General features: G+C 41.1%; 1 protein-coding gene across 6 annotated transcripts in view; it reads left to right on the top strand.

The window, feature by feature from the left end:
* Positions 1-25615, top strand: part of ACSL3 (acyl-CoA synthetase long chain family member 3) — a 71874-nt gene that overhangs the window by 37067 nt on the left and 9192 nt on the right. For 3 of the 6 annotated variants that reach the window (XM_025890824.2, XM_025890812.2, XM_025890819.2), the window contains 9 exons: positions 7881-8295; positions 15279-15456; positions 16639-16748; positions 17608-17746; positions 19710-19860; positions 21046-21169; positions 21411-21482; positions 23011-23150; positions 24303-24475. In XM_025890824.2, coding sequence (XP_025746609.1) covers positions 7918-8295; positions 15279-15456; positions 16639-16748; positions 17608-17746; positions 19710-19860; positions 21046-21169; positions 21411-21482; positions 23011-23150; positions 24303-24475 — 1465 coding nt within the window. In that variant the 5' untranslated portion in view covers positions 7881-7917. Of the gene's footprint in view, positions 1-7418; positions 7546-7880; positions 8296-13154; positions 13198-14147; positions 14209-15278; positions 15457-16638; positions 16749-17607; positions 17747-19709; positions 19861-21045; positions 21170-21410; positions 21483-23010; positions 23151-24302; positions 24476-25615 lie in introns of those variants that run through there. The other 3 variants (XM_025890823.2, XM_025890838.2, XM_025890846.2) reach the window with 3 other exon arrangements.

Here is a 25615-nt window from a genome sequence, read left to right as displayed (position 1 = left end):
CTATCAGAACTTCATTTGTTTTTAAGGTTGAGTAATATTCCATTGTGTGGCTCTATCAACATTTTGTTATTTATTCACCCACCAGTGGACATTTTGGGTTGCTTTCACCTTTTGGCTATTGTGAATAACTTTGCTATGAAGCTTGATGTACAAATACCTGTTTGGGCCCCTGCTTTTAGTTCCTTTGAAAATACACCCAGAAGTACAGTTGCTGGATCATCTGGTAATTCTGTGTTTAATTTTTTGATGAACTGCCATACTGTTTTTAGTAGCCACTGGACCATTCCACATTCCCACCAGCAAAGCTTAAGGGTCCAGTTTTCCACTTCCACCTTCCTTGCCAGGACTGTTACTTCATTTTTTTTTTTTTTTTTTTTTTTTGCTAGTAGCCGTCCTGATGAGTGTGCAGTCTCCTCTCACTGAGGCTTCGATTCACATTTCAGTCCTCATCTTTGTTGACTTGTAGGTAATGTGTAGAGCTGTGCTCCTCCTGTGACTCTACCCTTCTGATTTTCCTCTGTTAACACCGACCCCTTCTGTCATGCCCCAGGACTCTCAGTTTTGATCTGCCCAGGATCTGCTCTTTGCACTTCTCGCGCCCTTGGCCATGCCAGCTAGTCTCATGGTCGAAAATACTATCACTGTTCTGACTTGCCTTCAGCAAAACCTGTTCCTCCTGCAGCTGAGTGGTTTTTCATTATCTCAAGCCAAACACCTTGACCCCTCTTTCTCTCTCACTCTACATAAGGCTGTACCTTCAATACAGAGTCAGATTAGGGTCCCTTCTCACTGCTTCATCCTCATTCTGGTCTGAGACCTCGTCATCTTACACCCGATCCCTGCAGAGGCTCCTAGCTGGCTAGTCTCCTTGCTCCTGCAGCAGCCAGAGTTGGCCTTTTGATGGTCGGTCAGATGATTTCGCTCAGGTCAGTACAGTTCTCATAGTGGTCCCCAGGCCCTTTGGGATCTGGACCCAGTCTTCTCACCGTGTCCTGTCTGCCCTCCTCTTTCCCCGTCCCGCATCCTGCTGGGCTCAGCCTGCGATGCTCTTCTCCCAGATACCCATGTGGCTTTCTCTCCTTGTCTGCTCCTGTAACACCTGACCGGAGTTCTCCTTCCCCTCCCCTCTCCTCCCCTCTCTTTCCCGTCCCTCCCTCCTTCCCTTCCTCCCTCCCTTCTTCTCTCCTGCTCTCCTTCCTTTCCTTTCTCCTTCCTTTCCTTTCTCCCTCCCTCTCTTCCTGCCTCCCTCCCTCCCTTCCTTCCTTTTAAAGATTTTATTAGAGAGAGCGCAGTGTGTGGGAGAGAGCACAAGCAGGGGGAGCGGCAGAGGGAGAAGCTGCCCCTCCCCCAGCAGGGAACCCTAAGTTGCTGGGCTCCATCCCAGGACCCTGGGATCATTACCTGAGCCAAAGGCAGACACTTAACCGACTGAGCCGCCCAGGCAACCCGTGACATGCATTCTTTTTTACCTTCCTAAAGCAACAGCCTTCTCCACCCCACCACCCCCCCACCCCGCCACCCCGCCCCCCCGCCCCCCCGCCCCCCCACCACCCCACCACCCCACTGTTGTTTATTTCATTGAGCCTGCGCACGTGTCTCTGTAGCTGTTCCGACCTTACGGTATTTAGTTACTTGTTCGTGGTCTGTTTTGTGTTTTGTTCATGACTGTGACTCAGTCATCCGCAAGAGTAATTGGTGTGAATTCTGTGTTCAATAAATGATTGAGAAATAAACGAATGATTGAGTCCTTATTCATATGTACTTAATATGCACTTGCTTTTCTGTAGAATAGAGTTCCGAGTGTGGGTTTGTATATGGGTTTTAAGTACTGCAAGATGGCTTAACGGACTCTGGATATTGCAGTCTTTAAGTCATTAGTAGTGGAACTATTGGATGAAAATCGGTAAGGCTTCATTTTAATTTTAATTCTAAGTTTAAGGAGAACATACTGTCTATTTGGATAAACGATCTGTGTGTTTTTCTCTTTTATAGCTTCTCTGTACAAATTCTTTTTCCTATGTGTTGCTTGATTTTTTTAAATTTATAAGCGCTCTTTGTATATTTTGTCATGTATTATTTTTTCCCCGAGTCTTGTTTTCCTTTTGATTTTCAGATTGTTTCACCAAACAAATGTTAACTCTTCAAAAAAGAATTGATAAGAAAAATTTGAAAAACATGCATGTGGAGTAGTTCCCAAACACTGTACATAAATTTACATGGTTGCTGTTTAAAAAATGAGTCTGCTATTAGAGTTTTCAATTTATAGATATTGGGGAGGTAAGGAAGGGGGATGACATGTCTGAAGAGTCTCCTGTTTAAATACTCTCTATGGTAATTCTGGATGTGATTGTTCTGTGGATCACAGTTGAGCAGCACTGCTGTAAATCTGTGTTTGGAGGCACGGCAAAGCAGTAGACCGATCCAAGGAACAGAGTCATGTCTAGAAACAGATCCAGTTGTGAACGAGGACTTAACTATTGAAGATGACATTTTGGTTAATCGAGAAAAGGGTGGTTTATTTAATAAGCAGTTCAGGTAGTTCATCCGAAAGCAAAAGTTAACTTTCTTCCTTACACAGTATAGAAAAATAAACTCCATATTGATTAAAGTTCTAAATGTAAAAATTATGCAAATACTAGAAAAAATATTGGAGACCATGAGTTTAACCCTGGTATGGATGAGGCCTTAACATGGGCTGTAAACCTAGAAGTCGTGAAGGAAATAATGAACAGATTTAATTGTTGAGGTTTGCTTTCTGAAAGGTGATGCTCACTGTAAGATGAGGCAACATAAAAGAGCACCGTGACTATTTACTGATTCTCTAGATTTTCCACAGCCCCTTCAGCAAATGCAGTTGGCCAGAGGTTTGTACTTTACCTTGTTTTAGAAAAGGGTAGAGTCTTTTAGAAGACTTTTAGAAAAATGCAATGTCGTAATTGCATGTGGCTGGTACATGTAGGCTGCGTTTGGTGCTACTGAAGGCTCCCCCTTGGCTCTCCCGACCCTCGGCCTCGCAGCACTGCCTTCTCGGGGTTCTGCTTTATTGGTCTTGCCGGTGGGATTTTCCTGCTCAGTCTGGGCTTTGGTTTCCCTCCAAAGTTTTCTGTCCTTGAACTTGATTTTGGAGATTTCCTACCTTTTCTTTCTTTCTTTTTTTAAAGATTTGATTTCTTTATTTGACAGAGAGAGAGAGCACAAGCAGGGGGAGAGGCAGAGGCAGAGGCAGAGGGAGAAGCAGGCTCCCCGCTGAGCAGGGAGCCTGACATGGGGCTCGATCCCAGCACCCCGGAATCATGACCCGAGCCGAAGGCAGATGCTTAACCGACTGAGCCACCCAGGCGCCCCTGGAGATTTCCTACCTTTTCATCCTTTCTCTGATTATGGCTCTAAAATGTGTGCTTCTAGCTCTGATCCCTCTTACTCTTCACAGCTTATATATTTGGATGACTCACAGGCATCTCATACTCCTCATTTTCAAGACTTGTATTCATCTCCTTTCCCCAGCCGTCCCACTGTTGATCCGCTACTGCTTACATTTCTGTCTCGGTTGAAGGCACCCAAACTCTTTCACCTTCTTTCACTGCAGCTCCTCTGATTCGTGCCTTTATTCTCCAGGACTTGGATGCCGAAGCCCCTGCGCTCTATTAAGACAGATTTTGGCTGCTGGGGAGGACTGGAGGAGTAGCTGCTGCTGCCACCGTCTGGGCAGTTGGGAGCTGGAAATCCTAGCTGTCGGCTTGGGCCCCACACCTTAGCCACCTTACTCCTAGGAGTAAAGGATTCTCTCTACTTTCTCTTATCTGATTGCCTCCCGTCTGGTTCCTGCTGCCTTTAGCATAATGTTATTTTCTAAAACACTGGGATGCGGTGTGCATTCAAATGCACATGAAGTTTCCTCACCAGCAATTTGACTTCAAGGCCCTGCCCTCATCTCCCCACTCCCACCCTGCTCTACTCAGTGGCTGATGGTTCCCTGATGAACACCTGCTGCTTTGGGTGCTTGTTCAAATGATGTGGTGTCAACCATTCTGAATCTCCCTTCTCCCGCCCCCCCCCATCCTTTTGCTAGTACTACCCTGTCTTGATTACTATTACTTTGTACTAAGTTTTGGAATTGAGATGTATGAGCCCTCCAACTTGGTTCTTTTTCAAGATTGTTTTAGCTGTTCTTGGCTACTTTGAATTTCCATGTAAATTTCAGGATCAGCTTACAAAATTCTGTATAAAAAGCAGTAGAGATTTTGGTAAGGATTGTGCTGAATCTCTACATCAATTTGGAGAACTTTGTCATTTTTAATGGTAGTAAGTCTTACAATCCATAAACGGGATGTTTTTCTACTTATTTAGATCTTTAATACCTTTAATGTTTTATGGTTTTCACGGTACAAATTTTACACTTCTTGTTGTCTCGTCCTAAGTAGTCTTTTTTTTCAACGGTGGACCAGACAGTGGTGGGCAGCGGAGCACCGCTTACTGAGTAACAGCAAAGTGATAGTACAAAGCTCCTTGGGAGGAGGGACCCGAGAGGGTTGCTTAAGTATTATTTCTGATAATGTTGTAAATATAATTGTTTTATTGCTAGTGTATAGAAATACAGTTGATTTTTTTTGTGTATTTGTCTTCCATCCTGCAACTTCTGCTGAACTGTTCTGTTTTTTTTAGTGGATTCTTGGGGATTTTCTATACCGTCATCATCTTATACAGTCATCACCTGCAGATAAAAGTCTTTTTATTACAACATTATTTTTAAATTCAAAGCACAGATATATGAAATTAAATTTCAGGGAGATTACTACATGAGATTACATCATTCTCCTGAGTTATTAAAATACCTCTATTTTCCCTGCGGCTCTGATGTCTTAGAAGTAGTAGGATCATTTGTTTTCATGGTGTCATTTTCCTATATAGAAACCTTCAGTGGCTCCCCATGCCCTTAATGGCACAAATCTAGATTTCCCCGGACTCTTTTTTTTCCAAAGTACTGCATAATACATGTCAGAGAAAACAGCATGGAATGGTGAACGGAACCTGGGGATTAGTTGGGAGTCCTGACTTCTCACCAGCTGTGGATGGGCAAATTTGGAGGTAATCTTTCTCTTGTAAAATTGCAACATTGGACTTAAAACAATTTTTTTAAAAAGGTTTATTTATTTATTTGACAGAGAAAGACATAGTGAGAGAGGGAACACAAGCAGGGGGAGAGGGAGAAGCAGGCTTTCTGCCGAGCTGGGAGCCTGATGTGGGGCTTGATCCCAAGACCCTGGGATCATGACCTGAGCCGAAGGCAGATGCTTAACGACTGAGCCACCCAGGTGCCCCAAAACAATTTTTTTTTTTTTTTTAAAGATTTTACTTCTAAGTAATCTCTACACCCATGGTGGGGCTTGAACCCACAACTCTGAGAACAAGAGTCATACGCTCTACCAACTGAGCCAGCCAGGAGCCCCTGGACTTTTAGTGTGTGTGTGTGTGTTTTTTTTTAAATGTTAATCTTATTTGTTAATTTTTAAAAAATATTTGTCAGAGAGGGAGAGAAAGAACACACAAGCAGGGGGAACGGAGGGAGAGGGAGAAGCAGGCTCGCTCGCTGCTGAGCAAGGAGCCTGATACGGGGCTCGATCCCAGGATCCTGGGATCGTGACTGAGCAGACGCTTCACTGACTGAGCCACCCAAGCGTCCCCGGACTTTTAATTTTTTAAGCATATTTTCCTGTAGTTCTTTGAAGATGTTTATAATAGCTGCTTTGATGTCTTGTCTGAGTCTTGACATTTGGGCCCTCTCAAGGATGATTTCTTTTGCCAGCTTTCTCCTCCTGTGTTTGGGTCTTCCTTTATCTGCATGCCTCAATTTTTTGTTTAAACTGCACATTTAAGATCTTTTATAGCATTTCTTAGTGCTGATTCCCCCCCTCCCCATTTCCCTGGCTTCTTGTGTTACTTGCTTGTCTATTTGTTTAGTGACTTGGTTGGCCTGTTTCAATGCATTTTACACACACATTACCCCCCCCCCCACCAGTGTACATCCTTTGATGTTGCTCCTCAGTGGGCACAGGCTTGGGAACACACAGGGTTCCCTTGAAGTGCCCTCTTTAGGGGATGACAGCATGGTTTTAGTAGGACTTTGGACCATTTCTTTCTCTGATCTCCTTGTTAAACTGCTAAGTCGGCCTCTGTTGGTTCACACCCGGCAATTATTCTCCACTGATAGCTGATGGCGTTACTGTATTCGAGCCCTCGGCCATAAATTGCCCCACAGTGTGATCCAGTTAAGTTAGATGGCCTTTGTAGGGGTTGAGGCCAGTCTTTGAGCTGCCCTGACTCTAGAAGAGCTCTTATTCTTTTCTCTTTTCTCTGATTCTGTTAAACTTCTGTTTGGTCTACTCTTTTCCTTGTTACTATCATGGAACTACCAGCCTCGTCTTAATTGCTCATCGCCAAAGTCTCCATTGTTTTCCATAGTGCCACGTGGCTTGAGTTTCCCTGTTCTCTGTTCCAACTAAAGTCAGTCCACTTAGGGATTGCTGAGGGGCTGTCTGTCCTTACAGCCTGCCTTGGACTGTGTAGAACCTGCAAGCCATTGCTCCAGAGCCAGGGGCAGGGACAGCAGCTTGTCCTCTGTTCTGTGAGTGGGGTCATGGCCTGCGGCTGTTGCCTCTGCTCTTCCCTGTTTGGAGTTTCTGTCTCTCTGCAGTTAACATTATGAGCAAGCCGAGGCAAGGACAAATGGGCCAAGTATTCTTGGCCCGCTGTGCCTACAGTAGAGTTTCCTCACATTTCTTGGCCACATGTGCCTGGAATAGAATTTCTCCAATATGGAGGTGAGGGTAGGAGATGAGAAGGCTAGAAATCAAAACCCTGGATTTGGAGCTGGTTTAAATAATTAGTAGTTTGCTTCAGTCCCCCCCCCCCCAAATATTATTTACGTACCTACCCCACAAAGGCCGTTTCCTCTGTCTGGAGTGCTCAGTTTCCCCCAGATAGGCACATGGGCCACTCTCCCTCTTGTATGTCTTTGCTCAGGTATGCCTGGCCAGAGAGACTCCTGTGGACCACCCTTGTACTAGAGCGTCTCTCCGACCTTGCCCTTTCACTTTGTGTTCCCTTTCCCAGGTTCATTTTTCCTCAGAGGATTTGCCATCACCTGGCATGCATACGTACATTAGTTCATCATCTTCTCCCAGTGAATGTGTAGGCTCCCTGAGAGAAGGAACAGAGACTGTTGTTCGCTGTTGTAGTTCCTGTACTTAGAACAGGATCTAACACGTAGGAGATTGTCAGTAAATCTGATGAATGCAAAGTAGAAATGGCCAGAGTTTACTGCCTTCTTGCGTCACAACTTAACCGGCCAAACTGAAAAATACCACCATAGGAAGTGAATTCTGTGTTGTTCACCAACAACTAGTTCCTTGTTGCTGCCTAGAGTGAGAGAATGGAGTCCACTGGGAAAGAATGCAGTGGTTATTGAACAGGCTGCTGGGGCTGCGAGGGAGGAGAATGGTGTATCTGCAAAGCACTTGCCATCCCTGAGGGATGAACAGGAAATTGGTACATTCTTGGTCTTGATTCTGATGTCGGTCTTCTGACTTGCTCTCTCATCACCACCGGGAAGTGTTTGTGGGCACTTGGGGTTAAGTTGGAAAAGCCACCTGTTCGCAGAATGATGTAGAAACTCTCTCTGTGGTGATTTCCATTGCTGATGGTTGTAAGAGACGCACTCGACCATATTGGAGTGGACTGGACATCGCTGGAGGCCAGGACCATCGGCTGCTTGATTGGGGAAAAAAAACCTCATTTGCCTATCTAATATGAAGATTTTTTTTCTTTACAGTTATTTTAAAATGACTTTGAACTAATACCTTTTTTCCCCCCCTTCCTTCTAGATTCTGGAAATCCGTTAATTCCACTTTTTGAGCACTTATGAATAACCACGTATCTTCAAAAACATCTACCATGAAGCTAAAACAGACCATCAATCCCATTCTTTTGTATTTCATACATGTTCTAATATCACTTTATACTGTTTTAACGTACATTCCATATTATTTTTTGTTTGAGACAAGACAAGAAAAAGCAAACAAAATTAAAGCAAAGCCTGTAGATTCAAAACCTGAGTCTGCATACAGATCTATTAACAGTTTGGATGGTTTGGCTTCAGTATTATACCCTGGATGTGATACACTAGATAAAGTTTTTATGTATGCAAAAAACAAATTTAAGGACAAAAGACTGTTGGGAACACGTGAAATTTTAAATGAGGAAGATGAAGTACAGCCAAATGGAAAAATTTTTAAAAAGGTAAGGTGATCTTTAATTGCCGTTGTCTTTCTTCTGAGTAAAATGTTCTCTCAGAAATGGCAGCAAGGGACAAGGGCAGCCTGCTGCTGTCGGATGCGGCTGGTGTGGCAGGAGAAGCAGGGTGGGCAGGGGACCATGCTCTGATCTCCTGTCCTCTCCTGCAAAGGATTTGTTCTGAATTGTCACAGACCGGCCAGAATGCCCCCTGACCCGAGTTGTCTGCCACGGCTTGGAATAAAATGTCTAGTGCAGTTTTGGGTCTGAAACCGTATTCCTGGTGGTCCCACAAGCACCTGTGTGTGCTTGAGATGGTTCTGGGTTTTGAGATGGGAGGCCTGCTGTTCCTGATTTTATCATAGGTTCCATTGGGTGCTTAATATCTTGGTATTTTGGTAGTGGCAGTTGCATAGTTTTTTTAAGAATTTCTCTTCACCATTATATATCAGTTGCCATTGTTGATTTGAAACAGGGGATAAGACATCCTTAGAGGCAGTATAAAATAGTGGTTAAGAACCTAGATTCCAGATCCAGACTACAGGTTTGGATCTCAGCTTTGCTACCTACTAGTTAGCTGTGTGACTTTGGAAAAGTAATTTAACAAATTTGCCTCAGTTTCTTTATCTGTAAGATGAAGATAATGATTACTGCTGATATTTACATTAGCATTTCTTATGAGCCAGGCTGTTTTAAGTTCTTTACATGTACCAACTTACTTAAGACTTAAATAGCGCTATGAATTTGTCTTATCATTGTTATTTTGCAGATAACGGCCCAGAGGCACCAGATAGGTTAACTTAGGCAAGGACATTCCAGCTAGAAGTTGTAAAGCCAGGCCTAGACCCGAGGTTGTCTTGCTCCATACACAAACACACACATTCTCTCTCTCTCTCTCTCTCTTTCCCTCTTTCTCTCTCTTTCTCTCTCTCACACACACACGTAGAACAGCTGTGGTGTCTCGTGTAAATGCTCTAGTTTTTGTCTTGGGAATTGGGTGGGCAAAATTATATGAGTGACTACAAAAGACATGGGGTAGTGCAACGTTATGAAGGATAGTGAGTATAGAAATGGCACAAAAATGCTGTTTTTGAACTTGGATTCATGACTCTTCGAAGCCGTTTTCTAAGCTCCAGTAGGTAGAAATTGAAGATTAAATTTTTTAGAGGCAGTAAGATGATCAGTAATCATCTTTGATAATTTGTCAGGTTATAGTTTATTACGTGTGTAGGCAAAGTTATTTTTGTCTTTCCTTTTTCCAACTACATCCTGACTCCAGCCACCTTTTTTCTTTTAGTCACGAAGGAACTCTCAAGTCTCAGAGGAATGTTCAAATAATCACACCATGGAATGAAATACTCAGAGCTTCTCCTGTGACTGCAGGACCAGGGGGGTGTTATTTAACTTAATGGCCCATTAATTTTGGCACTCATACACACAAATTCCAGAGTCATTTTCTTTCAAACGTAAAGGAAATGGCAAGCAAGTTAACGCCAGTAACTCCTAGAAATTAAAAACACATTATTCTAATTGTAGACGACAAAATCTGTAAGTGTCCATCCCCTTTATATAGAGTGATCTTGTATCTTGTTCTGCCTGAAACTGTCCTTGTTTATCTTGCTTTGCCTGTCACATAAACAGTGCCTCCTTACAGTCTCAAAAGTGGCTTGGGGAAATGATATGGTCCTTCGACTTTTAAGGCATATTCTCTGTTTCTTTTGATGACTAGTTTTGCCTCACTTGAATCAATTTTTTTCTGTTAACTTAAGGTCTGTCTGGAGAGTTAATAGCACATTTGTTGAAATTGAAGTCATGTAGTTAAGCATGTTTGTTTACTCTTCTCTAACCTATAGATTACAACTTGCAAAACATTATGTCATAATGGTGTCTGAGTTTTTGTGATATATATTTGCTCCTTTTTAGGGTATACCATCCTTGATTTCATCTTTGAGAGATCTGGTAGTTATAAAAGATACCAAAAACACTACACTTTTTGAGTGCTAAAGTTTTCCACTCGTATGCCTCCTCTTAAAAACATTCATTTTTGTTTCTTGGTCTAATGCTATTTGAATTCAAAGATTGGGTTCCCTTGTTTTTAATCTCAGCATATGTAACAGAAATCCTCTGTTAGCAGGAGGTGTTTCTCCAGAATTGCATGTTACAGGCTTTTTATGGGACTGGCACTATTTCTCAGTCCTCATTCAACACTTAGAGCAACAAAGTAGCTTCCAAGTATATAAAAAGGAGATCAGTATGGTAAATACGAAATTCCTTCTTAATTCAGTTTATCAGTGTAATTAGGACAAAATCCTAGAGCTTTCACAGTTCCTTAAATGTGGCCAGATAACACAGTGTACACACGGAAAGTGTTTTTCCCCGTTGCGTGGTTGCATATGTGGCCTTTTCCTTCCTGTGCTGCCTGCCCATGGTGGCTTTGTTGTAGTCGTTGTTTATTTAACAAGGAAATGCGTGAACTCAAATAGGAAAGCTAGAAGGTGCAAAACCTCTTTAGCCTTTTCTGCCTACGGGATCTCACTCTGCCCTTCTGTTGACACTGGCCTTCGAATTGGCGTTTGTGACTCATCAGACTTCTGAGGAAGTCTTTACAGAATAGGGTGTATTCTGATACAGAAAATATTATACTCTTCCTATTTGAAATTAGGCTCATTGGGAAAGTAAAAGTTTTAGTTTCCTGTGTAGTAAATGAAGCACGTTTTCGGTCAGCCTTACGCAAGAAGAGGGTGACTTGAGTTCCTGTTGGTCTGTGTCGCTGTGGTAGCTGTGGTCTGCGTACTGGGCAGTGGGTACCTCAGCTGGGTGTTAGAAACAACTCGGCTCCCCCCCCCCCCTTTTGGTTTCTTGTTTATACCCACTGTATTGCGGCAGGAGCAGCATCTGCTCTGATACAAGAGTAAAAAGGGGACATTGCACAACTGGTGCTTAGGTAAGAGTGGAGTTGCCTGGGCTGGTGCGGCTTCCTCTGAGTGCTTACTAACTGGTGCACACGCGTGTTTCCCATGAATGTATCGTCATTAATAGTTTCCATATTTGAAAATAACCTTAAATTAAAAAAGCCAGCTGGTGGTGTAGCAGTGTCTACAAATTTCCTTCCTTCCTGTTTTGGGGGCTAGGCTTAGGGATTAACCCCAGAAGGAATCTGATAATGGTTGAATCAAAGATACCCAGACCTTCAGGCCATCTTCCTCACCTGCCTCGTAACACCCCGTCTCCTTTCTGTGGTGCGGTTGGAGCCTTGTGATTTAGTGCTTAGATCCCAGGATGAGTCTGCCCGGGTTCACGTCCTGGTCCTGTCACTTACGCTGTGCGATTTTGGGGCACGTTCTGCTGACTCTCTCGATGCCTCAGTATTCTCATTTGTACGGTAGGGTCACTAAGAGTAACACTGTCTAGAGTTAGAATCTCCTAAGCTACTGCTGCAGCGCGCTTAGCACAGAGTGAACTTGGCAAAGCTTAGCCACCCTCCTCTTCAAGATCACCACCAGCCATCCAGACGTGTTGAAGATTTTCACTCCCTGGCTCCCTCACGGTACATTCCAATAATCTTCATTTGTAGAGAGAAAGGTTCAGTGAAGCCGGGTGTACTTTGTCGAAGAAGGCAGGGAAGTGTGTAATTGGAAGTATTTCTGTTCTGAGTGGGTAAAGGAAAAGAAAAGTCCTGGACTTGCACTGGTTAACTTCAGCTACCTGAAAACTTGATTTTTACTTGATTGTCTCTTTCTTCAGGGTCCTGAATGGTGAAGTATTTGTGTGCTTTTATTTTACAGAATGTTCTGTATGTTATCTTTGTTTTATTTTTATAGTTTATCTTCTGAGATAAGAGGCCCTCATCATTAGCATCATCAAAGCATCTAATTTCATCTGTTCCTGAACAAAGTAAATGATTAAGTTCCTCTGTTCTGGGCAGTGGTGGTCTGAGTGATTAACATTGATGTTTACCCATGTGTTTGTCACACCTGTCCTAGAATAAAAATACAGCCAGTTAAATGTGAGACATGAAAGCGACCATAGGGCCAATCTTAACTCTCCTGCTACCGCTACAAATGAGGAAGCTGCTCAAAGGCTTCACAGTCATCATTTCCGTAGCCACGCTAGTCATTCCCTTGCCTGACTCAGAGTCGGGAAAATTGAACATACTTGTGTCTCATGGGTCATGGGTGAGAATATTTAAGAGGTGGTAGGCAAAGGATGTGTGCACTGGAATGGAGACAGAAGAAAAGTAGCTCTAGAGGTTAAATGATTAGGTGAATGTGGGTCGTCCCCCCCCCCCCCCCAAGCAGTCTTAAAAAAATGAGGCTCCTGGAGCAGAAAGGGATTAGAAGACTCAAGGCCCAAAGTGAATTGAAATTGTGTTTAATTACACTGTTCATTCCACACATATAGCAAATAATTGCTGAATGCCGACTATGTGCCAGGTGCTTTGTTCTAGGCACTAGGGAGACAGTAATGAACAGGACACATAGGTTACTCGTCTCATGGGTCTTCTATTTGTTATGGGAGGAAGAGAGACAAGAATAAGTTAACAGATTAATAACTACTACAAAGACATAAAGCTGACTGGAGATCAGGGATAGCCTCTCTTGGTAGGTTATGGCTAAGTGGAGGCCTGAACAACAGAGGAGCCAACTTTGCAAAGATCTGGGTAATGAACCTTCTGTGCACTGGGATAGGGTGTGTGCCCGCTGGCTCTAAAACTGGAATGAGCCCAGTTGGGTGAGGCACTTGGGGTACAAAGTTGAAGAAGGTATTCAAATGCTGAGAGTGAGTAACTCTCTAAATCTTGTGCCCTTGGCACCTGTCTTGCTTCATCCTAGTTCCTGCCCTGGCGCAACCTGTTTGAAGGACAGAAAGGACAAAGTTGTATTTACAGGAAGTAATGAGTTGGGGGAGGTGAGTCTGGAGAAGAAGGTTGGATAGGAGCACAGAGGTACTGGCATGGCTAGGTCCCTTAGGGCTTTGTAGGCCAGCGTAAGGTTTTTGAACTTGGATGTGCAAGTAGATGTGGCTGGAGATAGAAATTTGGGAAGTGCTTTGAAGTAAAGTCCTTGTAAGTTTGGCTATTGTTACGGACGCTTCAACCTTTGTAATACCATGAGGGGAACCGCGAAGGATATGAGTACAGATGTATGTAGGTTATTAAACTTGGTGCTAAGAAGATAAGGGTATTTCCGTTGAATTTCTAATTTCTCAGTGATGTATGAGACCGTATTATCACCTTATCACCTGGACAGGGATACGGGAGGGAGGGAGGGGGGTGGAGGATATTTGAGTAGAGAGAAGTAGCCATTTCAGAGGGTGAGAAAGTGAATAGACCCAGGGAGTCCTTATAGGATTGCTGGGTGTTGAGATCTGTGATCCTGGATAGAGAATGAGTTTGGGTGTTCTTCAGCAGTATGGACAGGGAATAAGTAAAGGAGTTTAACCTCAGGTTTAAGCTAACCACGGGGACAGAGTTAGAATTGGGAATTTTTTCCAGCAAAAGTCAAAATTATGGGGTAGATAGGGGCCTTGAAATGTAATCTTTATGGGAAAGATCACTACTAGGAGATTCAGTGGTTTAAAGAATTAAGTGAAATTCAGTTTAGTTACACTTGAATTAAACTCATGATTTGATTTCTTTGCCACATGGTGGCCGTACCTTACGGGTTTAAAGATCTGGATTATGTAGATGATAATACCTTTCAGAATATATACATCCTCTGAAACTTAACAAAGCTCATCATTTAGATTCTAGAATCTAAGAGGTAGCTCATGCTAATCTTCAGAGTGTAAAATTCTTAATTGTAATCCAGTTTGTGCACCTTTTGGCCAAGTTCTCATCTGTCTTCTCACCCCCACAGAGCTCCTTTTGAAGTCATTGGAGCTCCCCGTGCTGAGCATTTCATGGGGGTGCAGAGCAAGGTGAGAGTTTGGGACCAGTGAAGTTAAATAAATATTTTAAATCCAGTTGCCGTATCCATCAAAGTAAGACTTTATTCCCTAAGTCCGTTACGGGATAGGACACTAGAGGGCAGTACTTATCCTTTTTCCTCCCCGTTTCTGTCTTCACCCAGTGTCTTATTTCTAGAGCTCCCCAAGATGTTGGATGCATTTTTGGAAATGAATGTGGTTAGTTTTAAGGTGTATGAGACATATGAGTGAAACAGCCATGTTTGGAAAAGATGTATATATTTGGAGTGTGAGGAGCTTTTTATCCAGTCTGTATGTAATTGGGGATTTATGGTCTAATCTAAGTTGGAGAAAATTCCTAAAGAAAAATAAGTTAGCCAGTTTAAAAACATGATTATTACTAATGAAGACTTAATGTTACTTCTACTTATGGTAAGCACAAATGAAATGTTGAAAGCCCAGTGGTGCCAATGGTTATTTAAGGCTTCAACAGAAAGACTTTGATGAGTAATAAAACTAGTCCTGGTTGCGTAAATAGACTTGTTTAGAGTTCAGTACGGGAGAGAGCAATTCAAATTAAACAGCCATAAATACGTCTGTTAACTTGGGTCTAGCCAGTTTCTGTTTGTAAATCATATTGTACCATTTGATATTGAAACCTGGGAATTCAATAAGTAGAGGGAAAGTTAATTTTTGGTATCATTAGTACTTGATACTAGGCTAAAATTTAAGCTAACATCTAAATTGTTTAAGTAAATGATATATAAATGAATTACCAATATATGAGCTTTTGACAAAAAAGCTGACCTTTAAGATCCTGTCAAACCCTGAAGATTTTTAAAAAACTCCCCATTACAATTGAAGATGTAGCATAAGATTTGTCATAGAAATGATCACAAAATAGCTAATTTTCAAAATAGATTTTTTCACGTGAAATTCACTTTCTAGCTTTTTGTTAGGAAAAAAAATAAATTACATATGTGCAAACATAACTGGTTTGTCATAAAATTTGGAATAAATCTTCTTTATGGAAAATATTTTGGTTATATTAAAAGGTATTTGTATGTTTTTTGTTTTATCAGGTTATTCTTGGAAACTATAATTGGCTCTCCTATGAAGATGTCTTCGTTAGAGCTTTTAATTTTGGGAATGGTTTGCAGATGTTGGGTCAGAAACCAAAGACCAATATCGCCATCTTCTGTGAAACCAGAGCTGAATGGATGATTGCTGCGCAGGCGTGCTTTATGTATAATTTTCAGCGTATGTGGGCTTTCTGATCTTCTGGGTGGGAGATAGGGTGCTGTTTATTATAAATATTTCACTCTTTAAAATTCTGAAGTTAATTGCCACCTTGCATCTGATCAGGGGAGCGTTCTGTTACAACTTGCAGTCAGAGGTCTACTTTGGAACAACTGGTGTAGTCCGTGTAGTAAGGGGACTGGAACCCCTTAATAGGGGCCTCGGGGCCTCTCTAACTCTGCTGCTGCTTCTCTCAGGAATCTTCTCATGAAGTTAGTGTCACTTCGTCCCCACGTCTGTTGGTAGCAACAGTTGACGTCTAAAACCGCACTACTTGGAGCCACGAGCCGGGTGAAAGGACAGGGAATATTTACATTGTTAATTAAGTGGCAGTCTGGATGCCCCAGACTGTGAGGTAGTTCTGGAAGCTTAGTTCATAGATCTTGGAGCCAAAATGGGATGTTAAGTATGGACATTCTCTTAACCTTTCAGATGGAGCAGAAGGGGTACTTTTACCAGATTTCTTGCTGTAAATGCTCCAGTGGTTTTTTAAACTGACATACCTTTTTGTTTTCATGGGTGTGGGCTTATAGTTTGCTTCTTTTGGGAAGCTTTGAAATAATTATCTCTTAAAGTCACTTTTAAGTCTGACTTCTGTGAGTTAGGCATCAAGCAAATAAAAGTCCACAAGATGATGATGATTACATTTCAACATGGCTAAGAATGTTTTTCTTGAGTTTTCTACTAGAATAAGCAGTACTGCCCCCTGATCATGTTTTCTTAACATACATAACACCTTCAGCCTGATACTTAGTGCATTATTTTACTGGTACATATTCTTTTTCCTATTTTAGTACCAAGTATTTAACAACTAAGGCTTTGATATTTTAGCAGTCAGAAATAATTCCTTCCATTGTGGCATCCCAGAGTAACATCTGTAGGTGAAATAAAACTTAAAAATTTCATTTTAAAATGTTAGAAATCTTGGGGGAAATTAGGAAAGGGTGAATGAGTGGGCATAATGTTTATTAGTATATTGAAATAATTTAGATAATCATAGAACAGTTACATAATAAACTATGGATCTGACGATTTAAGGTTCTTTATACCATTAGGATTCATGACCCCTTTCAGAGACTTTAGTTACATTTAGTAACTTCCATGAAATGTGGAATATTTGACTTGCCCTTCTTTTCTCTGTAGTTGTTACCTTGTATGCTACTCTAGGAGGTCCAGCTATTGTTCATGGATTGAATGAAACAGAGGTGACCAACATCATTACTAGTAAAGAGCTCTTGCAAACAAAGTTGAAGGTGAGGACTGTGGTTATCTGTCCAGAACTTCCAGAACTATCACTGCTATGAGCTCTAATATTGATACTTTTACAATCTTTAAAATCCTGAATATCTTTGTAAACTTTTAGGAATATCACACATTCTTCCTTTCCTTTAGAAAAAAAAAAGTAGATTTCATACATATTTGTGTAATAAGTAGTGCAGAGAGTTACAGATCATTAACATGGTATGCCCGTGTAAGGTAAAGGGATCACCTTTTTTCTTTATTGTGCTCATTTGTTTTCTAGTCTATTTTCAGTAAATTTATAAATTATAAGGGTTTCTAAAGTAGTAATTCCTTTATATTATTTCTGAAGCATTGAGTCGTTACGAGTTTTTAGAATTTTTTAAAAGGGAAAAAAAGAGACTTTATGAAACTGTTAGAAAGGTTTTGAAAGTCCCTAGACGACTCCCAGTGAAAACAGATTAGTCTGCTGGGTTTTTTTAATACCCAAATTTATAAGTGAGTTCTTTCCCCCTCCCCCCATATCTTTATGAGCCTCTTAAAAACATATAGGACTTGTGGCTACTCTAGTTCAGGCGGCCTGTGTTTATATGCCTATTTTGTGAGGAAGTGACATTGCTGATTAGGATTTTACCAAAGAACGGGCACACACAGTGAATCTAGTGCTATAAAATCGCAATTTAAATTTCAGACCGTATTTCTCCATCTGAAAGGAGTGGTATTCATACCAGTGCACCCCCTCGCCTTTTTTTTGGAGGCAAGAAATTAATAACTCATGGATTGTGGTAAACTGCTTTTCTTGTGTCCGGGACTGTTTGCTAAGCTGATTTGAAACAGCGACGAAGAACATAATGAATACTTGTGTTTTTCCAGGATATAGTTTCGTTAGTCCCGCGCCTGCGGCACATCATCACTGTGGACGGTAAGCCACCAGCGTGGTCCGAGTTCCCCAAGGGCGTCATCGTGCACACGATGGCTGCAGTGCAGGCTCTGGGAGCCAAGGCCAGCAGAGGTACGGGGCACCTTCCCAGTTCCTTAGGGCCGTTCTGCAGTGACCGTGTTCTCTGCAGTGGTTCTAGACCCTGAAGTCAGATCAGGGACAAATCATTTTCTAGACCATCACTTTGGGAAGTAAGGTCACTCTATACTTTTCCTCTACTCTTTAGTAGGGTTTAAGGGAGAATACACCCATTAATTTATTGTTCTAAAAGGAGTAGTTATTCAAATACCTTTTACGTTATACAGGTTTCCTGTTCCTGTTTCCTAGTTTTCAGTGGCTTAAAGTTAGTTTTCTAAATAATGCCATTAAACTAGTCCTATGTGGATTATCTGCAAGTACGAACAGATAGCTGGAGTGGCTAAACCTAGATCCCCTCTTTCACTCCCTGCCCCAACTCTGTTTTTTTCCTGAGAGAACATCTTTTTATCCCCCACCTGAACACTTCGGCATGGTGATGCCAAAAGCTCCTACTCTCAAATAAGTGTCAGGAAATGTTCAAAAGTGTACGGGTGTTGATGAATATCCCGAAAGCTGCTAGGGTGCTGGGACTGTATTTCCTTTTTGTAGTTGGAAACGCAGTGATGAACTAAATGTAAGCACTCAGCTCAGGAATGGGAATGGGGTTCTGCTGACATTAATGTTGGGCATATGGAATTTTAAGTGCCAGTGTGACATTCAGATGTGGATATTTAGTGGGGAGTGGCATGCACTCTGGAGTTAAGTTTGGAGTTAGAAGCCAGAAGTTTGGTGTTATGTATAGTTGTGGAAGGACGTGAGGTCACCCATGGAAAGCGGTGCTTCCAAAAAAGCAACTGAGGGTGGGTCAGAGGCAGGAGGAAGGCACTCAGTGTGTGCTTCACGGCGGCTGCATGAAAGGGGCCTCTCCCGGAGGCAGGGGTCAGCAGCAAGGGCAGGTCCCCTGCAGGAGTCAATGATACAGGCATTACAGGAGGCCCACCTCAGAGCAGTTTCTAGAAGGTGGTGGAGAATGGTGCCCTGGGATGGAGGAGTGAATGGAAGGCTAGGAAGTAAGGACTGGAATGAAGACCATTGTCATGGAATATATCCCCTCATGTAGAAAAGGAAGGGTTCACTCAGCAACATGTTTAAAATTGTTTCCCCCACATTTAAGAAGTCCGCACTTAGGGGAGGGTCAGGATTAATTCGGGGGTGCCATCCATGACCCACTTCTTTTTGCCTTCCTGCCATGTCTCCTCCAGGATGTGGGCTGTGGCCCTTAGGTTTGTGCAAATGGAGGGCACTGTCTTTGAATCCAGGATTCAGACTGTAGCCAGATCACTTCAACACTGTGAGGCAGAGAACAGTTTTTAGCAAGTGTCTAGGTACCCTAGCCCAACCACCCTATTTCACAGTGGAATTTCTGGAATAGCCTTTTGTCTCCCTACTGCCTTGCTTCCCTAAGTTAGGCAGCCACGTAGCAGCCAAAGTGACCCTCATCACTGGTGACGACAAGCCTCTGTTCAGATTTCTACTCCAGGTGCAATCTAAAGTCCTTAGCGTGGCCTCCAAGGCCTTGCATGATACGGTCCTGGCTGCTATGTCAGGGCCTTTGCTCTCGCTTATTTTCTACTTGAGACAATCTTCTCCCAGTTCCAGGGTTTCCGTGGCTCCCCTCTGCACTGTATCCAGGTCTTTACTAAAATACCAACGTGCCAGAAAAGCATTTCTTGACTTTTCCATCTAAATACCTTCTACTGTCATCTCACCTTGTCTTTATTTTTCTTCATAGCTCTTACTACACTATAGATTTTTGGCTTGTTGATCTCAGTAGAACATGTGTCCTGTATGTGCAGGGACGTGATCCGTTTTGTTGACCTCTGAATGAATACAATTCGTAGTTGTCAAATTAAGTTATCAAACATGATTATGAAAAAAATGGGTGATATGACTACATTTCTCAGAAATGTGTGTGTGTGTGTGTGTGTGTGTATTTTTTTCTTTTTCTCCAATGCAGAAAACAAACCTCTTAGCAAACCAGGGCCCTTAGATATTGCAGTAATCATGTATACAAGTGGATCCACAGGACTTCCGAAGGGAGTCATGATCTCCCACAGTAACATTATTGCTGGTATAACTGGGATGGCGGAACGGATTCCAGGACTGGGGTATGTCACATGGTCAATGCATATGAAGTAGTCCCTTGTTGATGCTGGTTGTTACGTTAATGTTGTTTGTGCCATTTAGTGGTATGTGGCTAAATTAGTCTTTCAGAGTCTGTTTACAGTAGGCAGTTCCCTCCAAAAAATAAGAGGGACTTTAAAATTAAATAGTTTTAGTTGTAAGGTTTAAAATACAGTTTTATATATATCATTATATTTACCTTTTACTTGAAAAGTGTAAATTTTATCTGACTTAAATCCCTTAATTTATATTCAGTTGATAATAGTATTGCTACTATGTCATTTTTATACCTAAACATGTTAAAATTCAGATGAACAAATAGCTTCATCTCTTCCAGTACTTATTGAGCTTTATTCAGTCTCTGATTTTTCTTTTTAAGACCAATTCCAGCAGCCACAGGGCCAGGGTGGGCATACTGCGGGGAAGAGACTGACTGGCGGGGAAGCCAGATGGGACCGTGAGGGTGGTAGAGGAGTCAGTACTTGATGACTGTTGAGGTGCCGTGGTTGTGCTTGGGTATTTTTGATGCCCTTATGCACAGAAATCACACTCACTCACAGGTTACTATGGAACTGAATTTAGGGATGGAGAGAGAGAGTTCTCTTATGAATGGATAACTTTTCAGAAAAAATTAAGAGCAGTAGTTTCCTGGGTTAGTCTTTGCCCTTCATATTTTTTGGGGGGTGGGGCGGTTCTTGAAATACACACATACGTACACATTTTCTTACGTACAGTATAATTTATTATTTCTAAGTAACTTTCAAAACAGGAATCTCTTTTGTAAAATTCCTGGCCAGCAATTGTGGATTAGATTGGAACTTTGGGAGCCCACGAGCTTTAAAGACCATTCCTCTCTGGATGATTTCCGCTGTCCTACAGAAGACCCCTTCTTGTTTTGGCCCCTCAGCCCCCGTTTCTTCTGAGCACATTGCTCTCATGATCCCTTGAGTGCCTTCACGTAGCCCTGGAGACAGCCTCTGGGCTTTAGCTTGAGCTGTAGCCGTCTCACTACTCCCCCTCCCTCCCCCACGACACACGCGTGCACACAGGCATGCGTGTGCGCGCTCGCTGTCTGTCTCCCTTTCTCCCCATGTGGGCGGGCTCGCTTTGCAGTCTCTTCCAGCAGAGATGACACCTGACGGATGCTTTTATATCTCCTTTTCTTTTAGAGAGGAAGATGTTTACATTGGCTATCTGCCTCTGGCCCATGTTTTAGAATTAAGTGCTGAGCTTGTTTGTCTTTCTCACGGGTGCCGCATTGGCTATTCTTCACCACAGACTTTAGCAGATCAAGTAAGTTAAATGTCTTGTGACTTCAGATACTAAAAAAATTGTAATTTTTAAACACATTTTTCTGTATCAGCATGACAATATATCATAAGGGTGGCAGTTAATCATTTAAAAATAATTACTTTTAAGTTTTTACAATAAGTAAATTAAAATGATGAATTTATAATACACTTTTTGGTCTAAGAATTTCACAGAATTTCTAAAATAAGGATCAGTTTATATAGATCACTTTTTCTCTCTCTAGTCTTCAAAAATAAAAAAAGGAAGCAAAGGGGATACAACCATGTTGAAACCAACACTGATGGCAGCTGTTCCGGTAAGAATCGACCGTTAGTTAATGTTGCGTACTAGAGAAGTGTTGCTGGCTACAGAGCCTGAACGCTAGTGGAAAAGTTAACTGTTGGCAAGGTAGTTTATGTAGGCTTTATTCCTTATTGATTATATTGCCTTACGCTCTGTGGGATTGATAGTCTTTTTTTTTTTTTTAACTTTATTTATTTATTCACTTTTTAAATTTACTAAATACTCAGTTTCAGCCTCCCTATGGTAGTATCACGTCCTTTCCCTAAAGTCGCTTCTAATTCAGATCCTTTTCATGATATGTTTGCTATTAGTAGAAACCTGAAGCCCAGCAGGAGATGGGGGAAGGTTTGATAGCACTTCCTTCTCCTCTAAGCAGATTGCGTAATTACCTCCTGAGTCCCCAGGAACAGTCTGGCCTAGTCACCAAAAAAGTGACAGAGAAGTGGTGCACCTTTGAATTACCTGAGAAACACTATGTATCCTAATGTACCAGGCATGGGCAGGGGCCTGGGAATTGAGTAGAAATGGGAGAGTAATGATTTTCTGTCTCCTTAATGTGAGTTTTATGTGGCTTCTGATTTTGTTTGAAAGTGTTGGGAATCATTACCAGATCCCTGAGTACCCCCAATCCAAGGAAAGTTACATAGTTACTCCAAATATAAATGACCAGTAGTTTGATAGTTTCTGTAGGTGTGTAGTTTCCTTAGTGTAATATTTTACTTTTTACTTTTTATTTTTTTTTTTAAGATTTTATTTATTTGAGAGAGAGAATGAGAGAGAGAGAGAGAGCACATGAGATGGGGGAGGGTCAGAGGGAGAAGCAGACTCCCTGCCGAGCAGGGAGCCTGATGCGGGACTCGATTCCGGGACTCCAGGATCATGACCTGAGCCAAAGGCAGTCGCTTAACCAACTGAGCCACCCAGGCTTTTTAGTTCATGTAAACTTTTAGTTCATGTAAAAGGAAATACAATTTAAACTTGTAAAGGGAAAACCATTTCAAGTCATTGAAGTATATATACTTCGTAGTAATGGGCCTAGCAAGCTAAATGCAGTGCAGAGAAGGAAAATTTCCTGAGTGCAGCACTGAAAGACAACCAACCAACCAGAATAACCCTGTGGTCCTTTTGTGAGCAAAGAATGTGGCTCTCTGTATTTTTATAAGATAAGGTTATGAGAATTTTAAAAACCATTTCATACAGTTATTTATGTAGTGAGCTTAGTTTTTCCAAAATAAGTAAGACAAGCAAGGCCATATAAAGAATCAATACTGATCTGTTACTGCCCTGAGGCTTTTATTTCTTTTTCTTTCTTTTTCTCCCCCACTCATGAGCATCTAGGTATATTTGTGTTATGAAAAATTATTTTTACAGAAACCTCATTTTTAAACTAGCTGTGGCTCTATTTTAAAAGTTTATTCCTGATCAGCTGTATCTTCTAAAATGCTTCAATACCGATAGAAACATTTATCTGGTGTTAAGATACAATATGTCAGGCAGCTGATAGCATTGTTGACTGTATTAACTCATTTTTATATATCTAGGAAATCATGGATCGAATCTACAAAAATGTTATGAATAAAGTGAACGAGATGAGTAGTTTCCAACGCAATCTGTTTATTCTGGCCTATAATTATAAAATGGAGCAGATTTCCAAAGGCCGTGGCACTCCACTGTGTGACAGGTCAGATGACTCCCCCTCTCCTTGGTGGCTTAGTCATTTTGTTCATATTTACTAGCCCAGGTAATTGAGATAATTACAAGAAATGAATTGGTTTTTAAAAAGTCAAAGGGACTCTAAAAATCCATCTTGCATAAGAAATTAAAAAAGATTGCAGTGTTATTTGAAAAAATGTTTCACTTACAGTTTTACTGTATTATAGTTTGCTTTCATTTTCTGTGGACACGTATGTAATTTTAGTTATTTTTAGAAATAGTTTTTCTTTGCTTTTAATTTTAAATATTTCAGTATGAATATAAAATGGCAACTAAATATGAGTGTTTAAAGTGTTAAATGATAGGTTTTACCACAGACGTGATATTTTTTGTTTTTGTAGTGCTGAGTAAGTAGATTTAATTATAATTTAGAAATTAGAAAACAATATGGCATTTAATTTGTTTTTGTGGGAATATTAATATAGTTTTCAGATGCTCCAATTTATTTGAAACTTTATATTTTTCTGCCTTATTTTAAAAAGAGATTGTACAAATATGTACACAATTCTTTTTTAAAAAATACTTAGAGTGTGTGCGCGCATGCGGGGGTAGGGGTAGAGTGGGAGGGAGAATGAGAATCTTAAGCAGACTCCACATTGAGCACGGAGCCCAACGCAGGGCCGATTTCACGACCCCACGACTCTGAGATCATGATCTGAGCCGAAACCAAGATTCAGACACTTAACTGACTGAGCCACCCAGGTGCCCCAAATACGTACATATCTCTAATGAAGTAAACAAAAGCAAAAAAAAAAATTTGCTTTTAATGCTGAATTTTATAAAGATACAATAGGATTGTTTAGTATTACTATGTGTATTACATAATATAAAATTAATTGCTCTTTGGCCATAAACATGGGTTTGCCATTACTATACAGAATTTTAAACCTGACAATTTTTATATCAGATATTAACTTGAAAAGTTCTTAAGAGAAAATCATACGTTCTTTACTTGGTCGAACTATAAAAAATAAGATTTAAATAGTGAGAGAATTTCTTGAATTGTTTGTGTGGCCTGACTCTCAAAATCTCACATATCAAAATTGGGAGATTAGTCTGAATGATCTGGAAAATCCCATTCAGCTTCAAATCCTCAGATTCTCTCTCTCCTTTTTTTTAGGTTTATTTTCCGAAAAGTTCGAGGCTTGCTAGGTGGAAATATTCGGCTTCTGTTGTGTGGAGGTGCTCCACTTTCTGCAACCACACAGCGATTCATGAACATCTGTTTCTGCTGTCCCGTTGGTCAGGGATATGGACTGACTGAATCTTGTGGTGCAGGAACAATTACAGAAGGTTGGTGTTCTCCACAAAGTGGTGTGTCCAACAGAGCCTGGGGTGTAACTCCCTGTATTCTTTGGTAGTGGGTTGTTTTCTGCAGTATGAAGGATAAAAGTGGTTAAGGTATTTGTGTAGCAGAATAATGGTAAATTCTAAGTACTGTGATTATTGATAAAGTTTTTAATTATTGAGTATTGGGTACATCTAATAGTAATTAAAGGAGTCTTTCATGTTAGATTATGGTAGATCATATTAAAAGCTACTTAGCGTCTGGAAAAGAAGTTTTAGTAACAAGCATTGGCTGTATTATATACATTTATTTTCTTATCAGTTATTAAATGTCTTTTTGTGAAAAAAATTTAACATGTTTTGTACAGTTTAGGTATGTGTATTAAAGCTCAAACTCAGAAGTGGTTTATGGGGGTGGTCTGTGTAATGAGAGAGAAACCAGACTCAGTTTTATAGAATATAATTTCTAGCGTTTATTACGGTGACATGATTGAAGAGGTGATCCACTACCCAAGTGGTCCCTAGATGAATCCCAAAGTGTCACATGTGTCCCTTTTATGGAGGAAAGTTCTTTTGCTTCTCAGTACTAGGGAAAGAAAGCTACTTTGTATTTTCTAAATACTGACAGGTACTAAACCTCTTAACTGATCATTTTCCCCTATTTACCTTCAGTGTTTCTTTGTACTATTCTTATGTCAGGTTTATCTTACATTACTTCTGTATTTTCCTGTTTTCAGTTTTCTGTACTTTGGAAGTTACTTCTAAGTCTTGTTTTGCAGGAAATAAAAAAGCAATCTTCAATATGTTCATCTATGATTCCTTTCTTATGATCCTTATAGCTTCTGTTTTAAGATTTGCATTGAATGTGATTCATCAGTTACAGCTTATGTTGTAAACAAAACATTCTATGAATTTTTAAATATCAGCCTTTTCTGATACTTGAATGGTTTTTGAAGAGGAAACATAATGCAGTAGTAATTCACAATAGTGGTGTGTGCTTTTCCCAGATCCTTGAAAATTAATCTCCAGCCTGGTCTTTGAACTCCTGTGTACGAGTTTAAATAGGGTGATAGCATAAGCTGATGTCGGGGAGGCTTTAGAGGTCTCACTTTGAAATAGTGATAGATGGGAGAAGATTGGAGAGGC

The sequence above is a fragment of the Callorhinus ursinus genome, unplaced genomic scaffold (genome assembly GCF_003265705.2).
Source record: "Callorhinus ursinus isolate GAN/ISIS: 27379988/994484 unplaced genomic scaffold, GSC_fseal_2.0 scaffold2, whole genome shotgun sequence".
NCBI lineage: Eukaryota > Metazoa > Chordata > Mammalia > Carnivora > Otariidae > Callorhinus > Callorhinus ursinus.
The sequence above is the reverse complement of the archived record's forward strand: the minus strand, read 5'-3'. Positions and strand labels throughout refer to the sequence as shown.